This window comes from Dreissena polymorpha, chromosome 1, assembly GCF_020536995.1.
Source record: "Dreissena polymorpha isolate Duluth1 chromosome 1, UMN_Dpol_1.0, whole genome shotgun sequence".
NCBI classification, from domain to species: Eukaryota; Metazoa; Mollusca; class Bivalvia; order Myida; family Dreissenidae; genus Dreissena; species Dreissena polymorpha.
In genome coordinates, this window is record NC_068355.1 from 68,804,332 (window position 1) to 68,820,557 (window position 16,226).

Sequence of the window (16,226 nt, forward strand, 5' to 3'; positions counted from 1 at the left end):
ATTATCATGTCATATACAAAAATACTGAGTAAGCTTAAATCACTAAAACAGATCTTCCTGCATTGTTCAGCCTAACAGAAAGGAAAAAGTAGCATTTTCTCTCCAAAAGTAATAGAATGCGAGAAACCTATTGAAATCAATATAGATACAATGTATTTAAAAAATTCGTTCTTTATGTGCTGTAGTAAACAAGAAATGTGTTTGTGAAACACTATGTCACCATATATTTGACCTTTGACCTTAAAGGATGACCTTGACCTTTAACCACTCAAAATGTGCAGCTCCACGAGTTACACATGCATGCCAAATATCAAGTTGCTTTCTTCAATATTGCAAAAGTGAACATTAAATGAGCGATTTTGACCCATATATTTGACCTTGAAGGATGACCTTGACATTTCACCACTCAAAATGTGCAGCTCCATGATATACACATGCATGCCAAATATGAAGTTGCTATCTTCAATATTGCAAAAGTTATTGCAAAATGTTAAAGTTTGACGCAAACAATCACACAAACAAACAAAGCAACAGACAGGGCAAAAACAATAGGTCCCCCACTATAGTGGTGGGGGACATAAAAATCCATTAACATAAGCTAGAGTAGGCCCAAATATGATATTTCACCTGGCATGTGCCTTTGTGCTGATTACACTTGTCGAAGGCAAAAGACGCCGTCCAAATATTGTAACATACGTGGTATGTTAATTTAACCCATGTATGCCTAGTGGACTCTCCCATCCTTCTAAATTGGATCAATTTATTTCCAAAATTAGGGATGTCTAGTATATTTATTTCTATATTTATAATATTTCTTATAGAAATTTCTTTAAGCAAACAGCATAGACCCAGATGAGAAGCTGCATCATGCTTCGTCTCATCTGGGTATACGCTGTTTGTTAAGGCCTTTTTTCTAGACGCGGTAGGCATAAATGGGTTAATATAGCATAGTGAATAGTAAAATTACAGCACTGACAAGTGGCATTATGAGACATTTCAACCTTTCACTTTTGATCCAGGGACATGTTCCTAAAAATTTGTATCAAACGTATGAACATTTTTGGAAACTATATTTTAAAATTGGATTGAATCAAGTGAAGTATTTGTGTCTGAAGAATATCTAGTATAATTACAGTTTGTATAGTTTTTCTTCCATTTATAAATATTAAAACGCAAAACTATAGAATTTTAATTTTTGAAACAAAGTTTATTCCATGACAAAATAATTCACAAAGCGCAAGCAACGAACGAAAACAGATAGTGCCCAAAGCGATTAACATTATTGCTAAAATGTACATAATGACAAGTATTTTGAAAGGTTCAGTGTAATATGGTTCACCGAACTCTGGAGCTCCTAAGACTTGTGAAGGAAGGCTTTACAACTACGTACACACTGCGCATAGACCTTCTCAAATCCGGACATATCGCCTCTAGCATCCTGAAAAAAGGGCAAGAACGTAGTTATACAATAAATAAACAACACATGATTCTCAGTTGTTTCAGTACAGTGCTTCAGCTCAGATTTGAAAAGGGCAGATGTTTCTTTTGCAAAAAGGGTGCTATTGCAAGCGTGGTCATTTAATATGATTTCATTCTTCAATATGACATTTTGTCATTTATGTTTCAGATGAAAAGTGTTTTTATTTATAAAATTGTTCATTCCTATAATATAAATTGTTTTACTGTGAAAATGTATTATGTACATGTACACTGTAGGGCGACTGACTGAAACATTTTCAGTAACATATCCACATATGCATGATCCCGGTAAAGACACAACTCTAGGGAAAAAATCCATATATGAGTCGTGTTCTGAGGAAACTGGGCTAAATGCATGTGCGTAAAGTGTCATCCCAGATTAGCCTGTGCAGTCCGCACAGGCTAATCAGGGACGACACTTTCCGCCTAAACTTGATTTTCGGTAAGGAGGGACTTCCTTGAAACTAAAAATAACATAAAAGCGGAAAGTGTCGTCCCTGATTAGCCTGTGCGGACTGCACAGGCTAATCTGGGACGACACTATACGCACATGCATTAAGCCCAATTTTCTCAGAACATGACACATAGTATTTCATACCAATGATCTATCAGCTTAGCAAAATTACCATATAACTGACGACCACCAATATTCAATTGCACTCTAAGTAAAATATCATGCAGATGACAGTCTAAGCAACAAGAAAGGATTTTAACCCATTTATGCCTAGTGGACTCTCCCATCCTTCAAAATTGGATCAATTTATTTCCAAAATTAGGGATGTCTAGTATATTTATTTCTATATTTAGAATATTTCTTACAGAAATTCCTTTAAGCAAACAGCACAGACCCAGATGAGACACCGCATCATGCGGTGTCTCATCTAGGTCTAGGCTGTTTGCCAAGGCCTTTATTCTAGACGCTAGGTATAAATGGGTTAAACAGAACAAGTCAAATGTGTTGAGCGCTAAAAATTTTACGTTCATTTGTATGTTCTTTATCATGTGAAGTGCCAATGCATGCCTCTAAATAACCCTATGGTTCCAATGACTGGATGATAACATTTTCCCTAGTTCTTACCTCAATACGTTATTTGTATTACGCCACTTGTATATTTAAGTGAACGAAAGATTTTAGGGGTAATGGTCAGGGTCCCTGGTGGCAGGGACGTGCCTTCGGGCACAAGGTGTTTCCATTTAGAACTAGCTGGACCACTTATATTAGTAATACAAACACATTACTCATGAAACGAATCACTGAAGCCAAATATTAAGGTAGGATTCACACAGTGTTATAGAAGTAAAGCTTACCAAGAGGATTTGTTACATAGCAGCTAGAGAAATAACCATTACAGGGAGATAATAGGTTGGATGGAGAGACAAAGCATTTACTTATGCTCCCACAAAACGTTTTCCAAAGCATAATATGGGTTGCTAACAATGAGACTTGCAGCCCAAGATACCTACAAAATATGGGTCTCTGATGATGGTGTCGCCCTCTGGGTCGTGATCTCCTAGTCTCTCCAATCTAGCTGTATATGTCTGGGGCTTCTGCTCATCTAGCTCACTGAAATAACAATGCATACAATGTCCATTATTGTTCTGCAATTCAGCATATTGTTCAACACAGAATTCTTTCTGGTCTTATCAGAAATGTAATCTTTACAAAGACAGCATCATGAATGAGGTGTGCATTTATTTATTAAATTTTATATATAATAATTTATGTGGATAATGGTTGGTTACAATAGGCAAATGAAGTCCATAAATGTTAGTTAAGTTATATAATCATGCTGATCTTTTCATTATCTGAAACATTTCTTTGTTTTTTGCTGAAAAGGCTTATTTTTTCTGCAGGTGTTCATGTCTATCAATTAGTTTAGAATATACTATATTTCCTACTGTTTAGTACAAAGGGTCGCATTTCATACCTCATATTATTGTCATCCATCCCAAAAATTACGTCAAACTTGGTATAATCGTCATCACATAACTGAAACAAAACTTCAGGGCTCAAAATAAATATCAAACATTTCTGTTGGGCACTAAGCCAAAATGATCCTATCAACTTGTTAAGACATGACTGGTTTAAAAACCTTTTTCAACTTTATTGGCATTGTACAAGTAACTATACATATGTGAGAGACTCTGATGCCCCCCCCCCCCCCTCCACCCCCAAAATAAAATATAAAAAAACAGGTTAGACACAGACAATTTACTTTATTGTAGCGTGAATCAAATAGGCTGAAATCTATATACCTTTGGAATCTTATAATTTTTTAACAAGATATTATCGGTAGACCAAGTTTTTGGATGCATATAACGCAGATTCAGATTTGGTATAGATATTGTCAAGATAAACGTTTTGACATTAGTTCTTCACACTGAGACATACATGTTGCCTCTAGAGTGGTATCAAGGTGTTCTATAAAATCACCTCACACCCTAGTTTTTGGACATACAACTGACCCAGCTTTGAACATGGCCTAGGTATTGACATGGCCTAGGTATTGACATGGCCTAGGTATTGACATGATATACAACTGACCAAGCTTTGAACATGGCCTAGGTATTGACATGATATACAACTGACCAAGCTTTGAACATGGCCTAGGTATTGACCAGCTTTGAACATGGCCTAGGTATTGACATGATATACAACTGACCAAGCTTTGAACATGGCCTAGGTATTGACCAGCTTTGAACATGGCCTAGGTATTGACATGATATACAACTGACCAAGCTTTGAACATGGCCTTGGTATTGACCAGCTTTGAACATGGCTTAGGTATTGAAATGATATACAACTGACCCAGCTTTGAACATGGCCTTGGTATTGACCAGCTTTGAACATGGCCTTGGTATTGACCAGCTTTGAACATGGCCTAGGTATTGACATGATATACAACTGACCCAGCTTTGAACATGGCCTAGGTATTGACCAGCTTTGAACATGGTCTAGGTATTGACCAGCTTTGAACATGGCCTAGGTATTGACATGATATACAACTGAACCAGCTTTGAACATGGCCGAGGTATTGACATGATATACAACTGACCCAGCTTTGAACATGGCCGAGGTATTGACATACAACTGACCCAGCTTTTAACATGGCCGAGGTATTGACATGATAAACACAACTGACCCAACTTTGAATATGGCCTAGTTATTGACATACAACTGACCCAGCTTTGAACATGGCCTAGGTATTGACCAGTCGCCAACTCCGCCCACATTTTGTCGATCAGCCAATCAGATATCGATTTTTCACACACCCCTCAGCAACGCTTATCTGGCCGCCATTTTGTCCGACAAACAAAGCGTGTTGTACATATGGAATGGGACGTAATTTTTAAGAGTTTACACAGATTTTATATCAAATGCATGATCATTACTGTTCGATCATTATTCAAAATTGTAGGTGCTATACATACTTTATAAAAGGTTATTATTTTATCTTTATTTCTTGAACATATGAACGAGTACCGGTAATGAGAAAACAAACACAATAAATAGTTTAACCACACCAGGTGTGTGTTCTATAAAACGTGTTATACCGTTTGATGCACAATATTATTAAGCAGTTCGGGCAACATAATAATTGCCACACGTGCTTATTAATCTCAGCGTAATTGTCGATGATTAATAAGTAACAGTATGTTGCGTGGATCTCAGAATGAAGGAACATTAAGGCATTGTTAGGTACTGTACACAAGAAAAGAAAACTATTTAATGACTTAAATGAGGTGATTTCAACACAAAGGTGATTTCAACGCGGCTTAGCCAGCTTAAAGCGACTTCAAGTGTAAAATGTACGGCTAATAATACAACAACATTTCTAATACAACATATATTGATACGGGGAGAAATGTGAAAATTGCAATTAACATATAAGGGCCATCTTGTTATAAATAAGCAATTGCATAATATGCTAAATGTATTCAATTCGAATGTTCGTGAACAGCACCGTAATACCAACATTTCATTTTTTGATAGTGAAATGTAACAGGTTCGCATTAAACATAAATGAAATAAAATGCATATTAGACTATCTGTTAATGAAACCACGAAATTAGGCATGTATTAAATTATGGTGACAATCAAAATTTAATTTATATCCAAATAAAAAAAAATCGGTGTCTTTTTAAAAATAACACAATAAAACAAAGATCTAAACATTTTTAAAAAACAAAAAACCCATCATGATATGGATATGTCATTTGCATTTAATAAAAATATTTTCAAAATTATATATGAATAGCCACCGGGTTCACTGTCAGACGGTTGAATACAAGTTCAAAATCAATATGAAATAAATGCTCATTTTTACAACGGATTTTTCATCACCTCCCTATATAATATGTATAAGAAACGTTTCTGATAGTCAGTCTGCCGTTAACTCATTTATTTTGATTACGCTATTTCTCTCTAAAGTGTTTATGATTGTATTAACGTTTTACAAAGCAGTTTAGGTTAGTGTGCGGCTTTAATAATTTATTTTATAGAAAATAGCATAATACATCATTACAAATATAGAATTTCCCTCACGTAATCCGCTATAATTGCGATCTGCTTGTCGGAGTTTTCTAATCACTAGACCACGTGACTATGTGGGCGGAGCGATCGATAATTTGGCGACTGGTCAATTGACATGATAACTGACCCAGCTTTGAACATGGCCGAGGTATTGACATGATAAACACAACTGACCCAACTTTGAACATGGCCTAGGAATTGACATACAACTGACCCAGCTTTGAACATGGCCTAGGTATTGACATGATAACTGACCCAGCTTTGAACATGGCCTAGGTAATGACATGATAACTGACCCAGCTTTGAACATGGCCTAGGTAATGACATGATAACTGACCCAGCTTTGAACATGGCCTAGGTATTGACATGATATACAACTGGCCCAGCTTTGAACATGGCCTAGGTATTGACCAGCTTTGAACATGGCCTAGGTATTGACCAGCTTTGAACATGGCCTTGGTATTGACCAGCTTTGAACATGGCCTTGGTATTGACCAGCTTTGAACATGGCCTAGGTATTGACATGATATACAACTGACCCAGCTTTGAACATGGCCGAGGTATTGACATACAACTGACCCAGCTTTGAACATGGCCTAGGTATTGACATGATAACTGACCCAGCTTTGAACATAGCCGAGGTATTGACATGATAAACACAACTGACCCAACTTTGAACATGGCCTAGGTATTGACATACAACTGACCCAGCTTTGAACATGGCCTAGGTATTGACATGATAACTGACCCAGCTTTGAACATGGCCTAGGTTATGACATGATAACTGACCCAGCTTTGAACATGGCCGAGGTATTGACATGATAAACACAACTGACCCAACTTTGAACATGGCCTAAGTATTGACATACAACTGACCCAGCTTTGAACATGGCCTAGGTATTGACATGATAACTGACCCAGCTTTGAACATGGCTGAGGTATTGACATGATAAACACAACTGACCCAACTTTGAACATGGCCTAGGTATTGACCAGCTTTGAACATGGCCTAGGTATTGACAAGCTTTGAACATGGCCTAGGTATTGACCAGCTTTGAACATGGTCTAGGTATTGACCAGCTTTGAACATGGCCTAGGTATTGACCAGCTTTGAACATGGCCTAGGTATTGACCAGCTTTGAACATGGCCAAGGTATTGACTAGCTTTGAACATGGCCTAGGTATTGACATGATCAACATTCTGACCAAGTGTCATCATGATTGAGGCAAAAATAAAGGCCTCTAGAGTGGTAACAAGATTTTCCAATATTTGACCTAGTGAAATAGTTTATAAATATGTTAAATTGTGTTGAATTGTGTTGAAACATTTTAATTATTGTACAGTTGACACTCTTTATATGACTAATTAACATTACAACCCAATTACTCAATTGTATCGGCCTAAATAGAATCTAATAAACTGTGTGAATGACGTCAGAGGATGGGACCTTACATTCATCTGTCAAAATGGCGGACACTGTAAACATGTTGCCAAAAATACTGTTGTTATGGATTAGATAGCGCGAGTTGCAGGAAATAAATATGCTCCATTTACTAATGAAATATTGGTTTCTTTCAACAAGGTAAGTTATACAATGCTTTATTGTTTGTTTGTTGCTAATTTTAATACAAAACATTAACACCGCGAATCAACATAAATCGAGGATATTGATGCATGTTAGCCTGATACAGACTTTGCGTCAATATTTTAAAGATACAAAGTATGATCTAGTTTCATCAAGGTTGGGTCATAACAGCAAAGCATAACAAGGTTTTTCTAAGATTTGACCTCGTGACCTAGTTCAAAATTGGACGAAATAGGTTGACTTTAGAATGGTACAGGGCTAAAAATTAACAACACACACAACCCATGACACCAGAAATGGAATTACCACAATATCTTACTATAAGTGATATCATAAGGTGAGCACAAACAGACATTCTGCCATTACTCTTCAAAGCTGAAACCCTTTTTTTATTTTCATTAAGACCATTTTCATATTAAGGCAATTCAAATTGGAACAAAATCTATGAGTTAAAGAAGAGTTGAAAACAACAAAACTTTGGGACTACATGTATATTATTTGAAAGTGGAAAACAGACATAGGGCCATAATTACATATACTCATTATGTACCTTAAACCATATTTCTCATTACATATCTGATTCAAATGTAACAACTTAAAACTACAAAAAACCTAGTATGATTACTTTCAAAATAATGTAAAACAAAATGCTTCTGCAAGGCTTTTTAGCAAGCAAGCAATTTTATTATTAACAATTATGAAAATAACTGTTTCAACTTTACCATAATATAGCATGCCATAATTGCCATTTGTCACATTGTATTACAGGCTAGAAATCATGTGTGACTGAAAACATTTGGAATGCTCAAGATACCCTTCTTGTAAGGACTTTTCTTACTACTCTAGCTACATGCTTGTAGGTTGTGATGCCATGTTTCTGCAGGGTAGATATAGTGCGACTGTCTGGGCTGATACCGATATGCCATGTCCCCAGAGCAGCACTGTCTACATGCCACTGGAAAGTACAACAAGAATCTGTGTATGCTAATTATTTTGGAAATAAGACACTTCACTAAATAAGGCAAGCATTATGTTTTGACTTTGATAACAACTTTTGCAACTATATGCATATTAAGAAACTGTTATTGTCTACAGCACTTAGCTTTATGTTGAAAACATACTGCAGAAGAGCATAACATGAGATCCATGATGGTCCCAAAGAGCTAATCTGAGTTCATGGACACAAATTGCTGAAAACTTGACCTGATGTTTTAATTTTTGACCCCAATTAACATTGATTAAACATGACCTTGACCACGTAAAAATAAAAATTCTGACTCCTCAAGATTGAGTTATAAATATGGCCTGTAGAGTGGTAACATTTTATTATTGACTATTTGACCAAGTTCTTGGACGCAACTTACCCGGATTCAAACCTGGCCCACATATTGTCAAATTATACATTCTGATCTAAGTTTCATCTAGCTTAAATCATACCAGTACATGTGGCTCCAACAGTGGTAATACAAAAATGTTAATCCACTTGGTGACCTTATTTTTTGATGCAGGTGATCCATATGGAGCAGATATTGTCAAGATACACATTCTGACCAAGTTCATCAAGATTTTGTCATAAATGTGGCATCAAGAGTGGCAACACATTTTTTCTAAAATTTAATCTACTGACAAAGTTTTAAGACTCATGTGACCCCAATTCCAGCTCGGCATAGCTATTGTAAAAAGAGCATTTTGACCACGTTTCAGAAAGATTGTGTCATAAATGTGGAACCATAGTGGAAACAAGTTTTTTTCTCAGATTTGGTAACCTTATTGTAGACGCATATTTCACCAGATTCAAGCTGGTTCTAGAAATAGTCCGGATAAACATTGTGACCATGTTTCATGATGATTTAGAAATACATGAAGCTCTAGAGTGGTAAAAAGTTTTTTCTAAGATTTGACCAGTTGAACTAGTTTTAATAACACATGACCCATAAACAGAGGTTTTGCTAGGATTTGGCAACGTGATCTAGTTTTTGGACACTTGTGAACCCAGATTCAAACTTGGTTAATATTGTCAAGATAAACATTTTAAAAAGTTTCATCAAGATTGCATCATAAATGAGGCCTCAAGAGTGGCATCTTTTTTAAGATTTGACCAAGTGACTTACACTGTAGTTGTAAGATGAACATTTCACAAATTCAAACTCAGCTTAGATAATGTCAGATAACCATTGTGACAAAGTTTAATCAAAATTAAACAAGGGCTGTTTGTAAAACATGCATGCCCCCCTATATGGGCTATAAGTTGTAGTAGCAGCCATTGTGTGAATACGCTTTTTGTCACTGTGAACGGTGGTGGTGGTGGTGGTGGTGGTGGTGGTGGTGGTGGTGGTGTAGTAGTAGTAGTAGTAGTAGTAGTAGTAGTAGTAGTAGTAGTAGTAGTAGTAGTAGTAGTAGTAGTAGTAGTAGTAGTAGTAGTAGTAGTAGTAGTAGTAGTAGTAGTAGTAGTAGTAGTAGTAGTAGTAGTAGTAGTAGTAGTAGTAGTAGTAGTAGTAGTAGTAGTAGTAGTAGTAGTAGTAGTAGTAGTAGTAGTAGTAGTAGTAGTAGTAGTAGTAGTAGTAGTAGTAGTAGTAGTAGTAGTAGTAGTAGTAGTAGTAGTAGTAGTAGTAGTAGTAGTAGTAGTAGTAGTAGTAGTAGTAGTAGTAGTAGTAGTAGTAGTAGTAGTAGTAGTAGTAGTAGTAGTAGTAGCAGTAGTAGTAGTAGTAGTAGTAAAAATAGTAGTAGTAGTGGCAGTAGTAGTAGAAGTAGTAATAGTAGACATGGTAGAATAAGTGGTGGTGGTGGTGGTGGTGGTGGTGGTGGTGGTGGTGGTGGTGGTGGTGGTGGTGGTGGAGTAGTAGTAGTAGTAGTAGTAGTAGTAGTAGTAGTAGTAGTAGTAGTAGTAGTAGTAGTAGTATAGTAGTAGTAGTAGTAGTAGTAGTAGTAGTAGTAGTAGTAGAAGAAGCAGTAGTAGTAGAAGTAGTAGTAGTAGTAGTAGTAGTAGTAGTAGTAGTAGTAGTAGTAGTAGTAGTAGTAGTAGTAGAAGTAGTAGTAGTAGTAGTAGTAGTAGTAGTAGTAGTAGTAGTAGTAGTAGTAGTAGTAGTAGTAGTAGCAGTAGCAGCAGCAGTAGCAGCATTACACTACCAATACTTAAGAATGATCAAATGGGAAAAGGTAACCTAGCACTTGCAGTAAATATGGGGCTCATTTACAGGTCAAATTTGGAATCTCTGCTGTAAAATGAGATTTTGAATGAATTAAAGGGAGGCAAATCTGTAATAAAAAGAACATGCATAAACCGTAGTTGTTTCCCTTGTTTGAACCATGCTAAATCCTTATAATGCCTATTTCCAGTAACTGTGACCTTCACCTGTGACCTTGACCTTTGACCTAGTGGCCTCAAAATCAATAGGGGTCATCTGCAAGTCATGATCAATGTACCTATGAAGTTTCATGATCCTAGCCCCAAGCGTTCTTGAGTTATCATCCGGAAACCACCTGGTGGACGGACCGACCGACCGACCTACCGACCGACCGACATGAGCAAAGCAATATACCCCCTCTTCTTCGAAGGGGGGCATAATAATAAATGAGACCGCTAGAGAGGTAACAAGGTTTTTCTAAAATTTGACCAAGAATCCTAGTGTTTGTTTGCATGTGAATCATATTTGAACTTGGCCTTGATATTGTTAAGATAAACTTTCTGACCAAGTTTCATACAATTGAGTCATCAATGTGTATTATAGAGTGGTGACAAGGTTGTTCTAAGGTTTGACAAAGTGACCTTGTTTGAGGATTCAGACTTGGCCTAGATATTGTAAAGACAGACATTCTGAGCATTCTGATCTCTGAAGTGGTAACAAGGTAAAAATTGAAATCAGAAAACACAATACACAATGACTGACACCATACAAAAAGTATCTTACAGTGACCTATTTTGGTGGTTTTGCTTCATTAAGAACAAGACTCTCTTGATGAGATCACACGCAGGCACTCTGAGTATTATGTTATACTACTACCAATATCATGATTGATAATAAAGACAAATACCATGGATTTCACTAGAATTACTGGTTAATCATTTTTTACAGGTAACTAAATGGTTTGTTGTGGATTGTTTGCATTTGTTTAGAAAATATGACACACGTTTCTTTAACACACTGGTCTTTGGTCACTGTTGGATACAATCAGAAGTGGCAAACCAGTGTAGTGTTTTGATCAAATGGACCCATTCCATATTAAAAAGTATATTTTTCTCCCAAATTGTGACCTACAAATTCCTAATTAAAGGCTTGAAAAAAACACAAATAAAAGTATCAACCTTTAGTCCATCTCCCAGCAAGCTCTATTAGTTGAACCTTTAGAAATGTAAAATTGAAATCACTTTTTTTCTTAATTTTAAACATTTGTTAGCCAAAAAACAACAACAAATACCGGTACTTCCCAATTTAAGTAAAAAGGACGTGATTTTCACCAATCCACAGGGTTCTGGTCCCATTTCCCAAACACAAAATGGTGAAAAAAACACTACTGACATTTTTTATATATCAATATGAGACCAGCCTTTACTTTAATATCAATTGATGAATTTCTTAAACAAAGAAATAATTAAAATAAATGCGATAAGTGTTTATTAGAAGTTCTTATGCAATCTTATTATGTAAATATATACCTTGTCAGTTAAACCCTGTTCTTTCAGCAGATTTAAAAACACCGCTTCTGCCATTGGTGACCTACATATATTTCCTGAAGCGACAAATTTATGAAATATATGCTACTTTGAAAATTATGAAACAAGAGATGTGTTTGACAGAAATACAATGCCCCCTATTTTGCCGCTTTGAAATAAAATTTCATAACATCATTTGGCAGGTTTAGAAATTATCTCCCTTTTAAAGCTTATTACTTCCCTTGGATTGTATTTTTTTACTTTATAGGGATAATACACGTTTTCGAGGGCATGATCATATGTGGGCGCTCTCAAAATCCGTTCCTGCCTGAGTGTGCAGCACGAAGGCAGGAACCGATTTTGAGAGCACCCGCAGATGATCATGTCCGAGAAAATGTGTATTTTCGCTATTATATCATAAACAAATCACACATACCAAAATAATTTTAAATAACATTGAAAACAATATGTTTTGTTCATTCATCAACAAAATAATTTGATTATTTCAATACAGTTCAAGGTTGTGATTTACATATGCCTCACTTGGTCATCATCCGAAATGACGAGACTTTACCTTTGGATAGGCAGTTTTCGATTTAAAATGTGTTTAAACAGTGGATTAATGCATAGTTGAAATGCATCCGCGCAAAGTAAGAAATAAGGAATTATTTTGGAATTTACAGCAGGAACGTAGAAGGTACATAAACACTTACATTTACAGCATAGTCTTTTGAAAGTGTTGAGTAAATAACCTTAACTTCATTGACTTTGCCAATAAAATAAAGCTGTTGTCAAGAGAGTGCAGATGGTATAACTTGAAAAGTGGAATGAAATAGTCATTATCCCTGCATGCATTAGGAAACTGGTTCTTATTCAGTTCCCCATTTATGCTTGGAAAGTCGTCGAAGGCTGGAGAAGTGTGGTAACTGCGCGTGGACCAGATTATGGATAAAAACACATAACAGGGCTTGAACGGCACATAAATCGCATTGTTAATACATGATTTCTCCTGTTCAAGCCCTCCTTTTGCCAAGTTTCTGCACCCCGCCAGAGGGCATTATAGATAGAGTTTATGCAATTATAAATAATCAAACTCCAAGTTGCTGAAACTAATTAACTCGCAAACATCAACATTTACTTCTTCATCATAGGTGGCTGCAGTCACACATGATTATTATGTGACGGTTGCCAAAAGAATGAGTGAAAAAGTGAAAATCAGTAAAGTTAGAAGACCTTAATAGTTAACAGACAGAAGAAAAGTAAACCAGAGTCACTAGCTATGTTTTATCCTTCTTCCTCATGCCTCTCCGGCTACGCTGGCCGCCAAGAGGTTTGAATCTCAACCGGCACAGCCATGAAGGGTTATTAGGAGTTACATTGTAGCTGGCGCTGACAAATTATTTTGAAACTGGTTCATGCTAGCCCGGCTTGAAGGATATCAAGTTGGGGGCTACAGCACATGAGGCCAGCACTCATTGCCAGTACTCAGTACTGGCAGTTATGAGTTAAGGTTGTTCCAAATGGTGATTATAGTTGGAAAAAAGCTGTGGCAATGCATTCAAACAAAAGAACTACTGTTTTAATTGAAACCATTTCAATTAATAAGATTATGGAATAATATTTAAATTACACAAACAATTTTTTCATTGTGTTTAATACAAGATGGTTACTCATATACCAGTGATATCCGAATATTGATTACCGAAATTACATAACCTTCAAACGTCAGGGCTCGAAATTAACACTCGCACACTCGCAAAATGCGAGTAAAAAATACCGAATGCGAGTCAAGTTTTAAGCCACTAGTATTTTTTTGCAAGTAAATAGTGAAAAGAAATGAGTAGGTATAATGCTGCTCGACACATGATCACTAAATCTTAGGTCAATTTATAGAACGCCCAAGAACCCTTATGCGTAAGCGCGCACCTTGTATGTAGACTGGTATATACAGACACGCGGATGGTATTGGTACAAAGGAAGTGAAACAGTCGACTATTCACACATGTTCATTGAAGCGAAAAATAACTTGTCACTTTATTCCCACAGACGGAAATAACACAAAATATACATAATACAAAAGATAAAGCAAAGTTAACCGTTTAGTTAGAAAAAACAGATTTTAAATCCTATGAAAACAGTGAATTAGTGGAAAAAATAACTTAAAATAAGACTAAAACTTGTTATAGATGAAGATGGTCAATCAACCTAATGTGGGCCCTTGTGGTACAATTAAAAAATTAAGGAACTGATATCTTTGTATGGTTGCAGAAATAAAATGCGTATACATGTTAAGTACTTTTATTTTGTTTAAATAGAACTAAACTAAAAACCAAGGGTTTTTTATGTTTCCATCAAAATTTGCGTGAATGTTTTTGATTTTGCGAGTTGGTATTAAAGCTGCTCGCAATTTTTTGCAAGTAGAAAAAAAAGTTAAATTCGAGCCCTGCGTAGGTCAATTTATAGAACGTCTGAATACCTGTATGCGGAAGCGCACACCTTGCATGTAGACTGGTATACTTATAGTACAGATACGAGGATAGTATTGGAACAAAGAACGTGAAACAGTTGACTATTCACATTTGTTCATTGAACTTGAACAGACATGGCGTCGAAGCCAAACATAATTAGTTTCTTTTTGCCTACAGACGGAAAAAAAATACGAAAGATGAAGTAAAGTTAACCGTTGATTTGTATTTTGGTGACGTCGCACTCAACACACGATATCATAGCTGATTTTTTTCAATATTTGAAAAGTTTTAAACCCATTAAAAATATCCCAAACTGACACTTAAACTTTGTTTTCTGAGTGAACACGACACACTTATATTCGAAAACAATGCCCTTATGGTCCAAGGAACTGATATATTTGTATGATTGCAGAAATAAAATGTGTATGTTAAGAACTTTTGATTTTGTTTTAATAATACTAAATTAATGTCCGAACTTTTTTATGTTTCCTGCAAAATTTGCGAGACTGCTTTTGATTTTGCGAGTTGGTATTAAAGCAGCTCGCAATGTTTTGCAAGTAGAAAAAAAAGTTAATTTCGAGCCCTGAAACGTGTGACTGCGATGTACGGAAAATTAAAGCAGTTATAAGTGACAACATAATGAATAAAAAATGAATATACCTAAACATATAAACAATACTGATTTCTTTTTTGCCGACATTGCGATACTAAAATGATAAAAAAAATCCAAAAAAGTCCTTGTTGTTGTTGTTTTATAAGCTTATGACCCTCACCTTTCAAAACCAGGCAGTCATGTGACTGTTTCAAAATGGAAACTGAAAGCAATGTCTTGTTTTTATTGAGTTTTATTGTTTTAATTATTAACAGCTTGACGGATGCACAATCAAGGCCCAATATTGTGTTTGTATTGACAGACGATCAAGATATTAAACTGGGCGGAATGGTAATATTCCAACTGATGATTTCTACTTCTACTTCTTCTTCTACTTGATACTTCCTACTCCTATAAATATGAGGTCGATTTACATCGAGCGGGGTAGCTTACGTCTAATTATTTGGACTAGATACTTCCTACAGTCAATTACTGACTATGATAGGAAGGCGTCTGTCGGGGGACAGAGAGTGTTAAAAGTCACGTGTTAAAAATATATATACAGTTTGTACATGGAAGTGATGTTAATTGACATACAAAATAAAATGGTGACGAACAAAGTAAAGTTATTACATTGACTACTGATAAAAGTATAAAAACAAGATACTTATATTTATTTCGAGACAGCGGCCAGGCCTGCAGTAAACTTACAGAGGCTGGTGCTGCTCTTAACGTTGTATGGAAGGCCATTCCAATACCTGATTGTCCTTGGGAAAACATAATTTTCATGATAAGTTGTTCTAGAGAAGGGTACCAAGAAGTTTAAATGTCTTGTTGTTGTAAGATGTTGGTGGTCTACATAGATAAGATGATGTTCAATTTTATAAAGTAGTGTCAAGAATGAGTTTATTCTTCG

General features: G+C 35.9%; 2 protein-coding genes across 11 annotated transcripts in view; one reads left to right on the plus strand and one right to left on the minus strand.

Moving 5' to 3' along the window:
- Positions 1–15,501, minus strand: part of LOC127833980 (low molecular weight phosphotyrosine protein phosphatase-like) — a 30,662-nt gene extending 15,161 nt beyond the window's left edge. For 2 of the 10 annotated variants that reach the window (XR_008027720.1, XR_008027719.1), the window contains exons 1-6: positions 15,379–15,475; positions 12,254–12,327; positions 8,414–8,554; positions 3,408–3,469; positions 2,944–3,043; positions 1,391–1,438 (exon numbers count right to left, since the gene is read on the minus strand). Coding sequence is in view for 8 of the 10 variants with exons in the window: in XM_052359510.1 (XP_052215470.1) it covers positions 1,391–1,438; positions 2,944–3,043; positions 3,408–3,469; positions 8,414–8,554; positions 12,254–12,327; positions 15,379–15,418 (465 nt within the window). In the remaining 2 variants the exon portion in view is untranslated. The other 8 variants (XM_052359568.1, XM_052359529.1, XM_052359510.1 and 5 more) reach the window with 7 other exon arrangements.
- LOC127833955 (N-acetylglucosamine-6-sulfatase-like) overlaps positions 15,492–16,226 on the plus strand; it is a 34,298-nt gene continuing 33,563 nt past the window's right edge. The window contains exon 1 of the mRNA XM_052359476.1: positions 15,492–15,661. Within this exon, the coding sequence (XP_052215436.1) occupies positions 15,527–15,661 (135 nt within the window). The 5' untranslated portion in view covers positions 15,492–15,526. The remainder of the gene's footprint in view (positions 15,662–16,226) is intronic.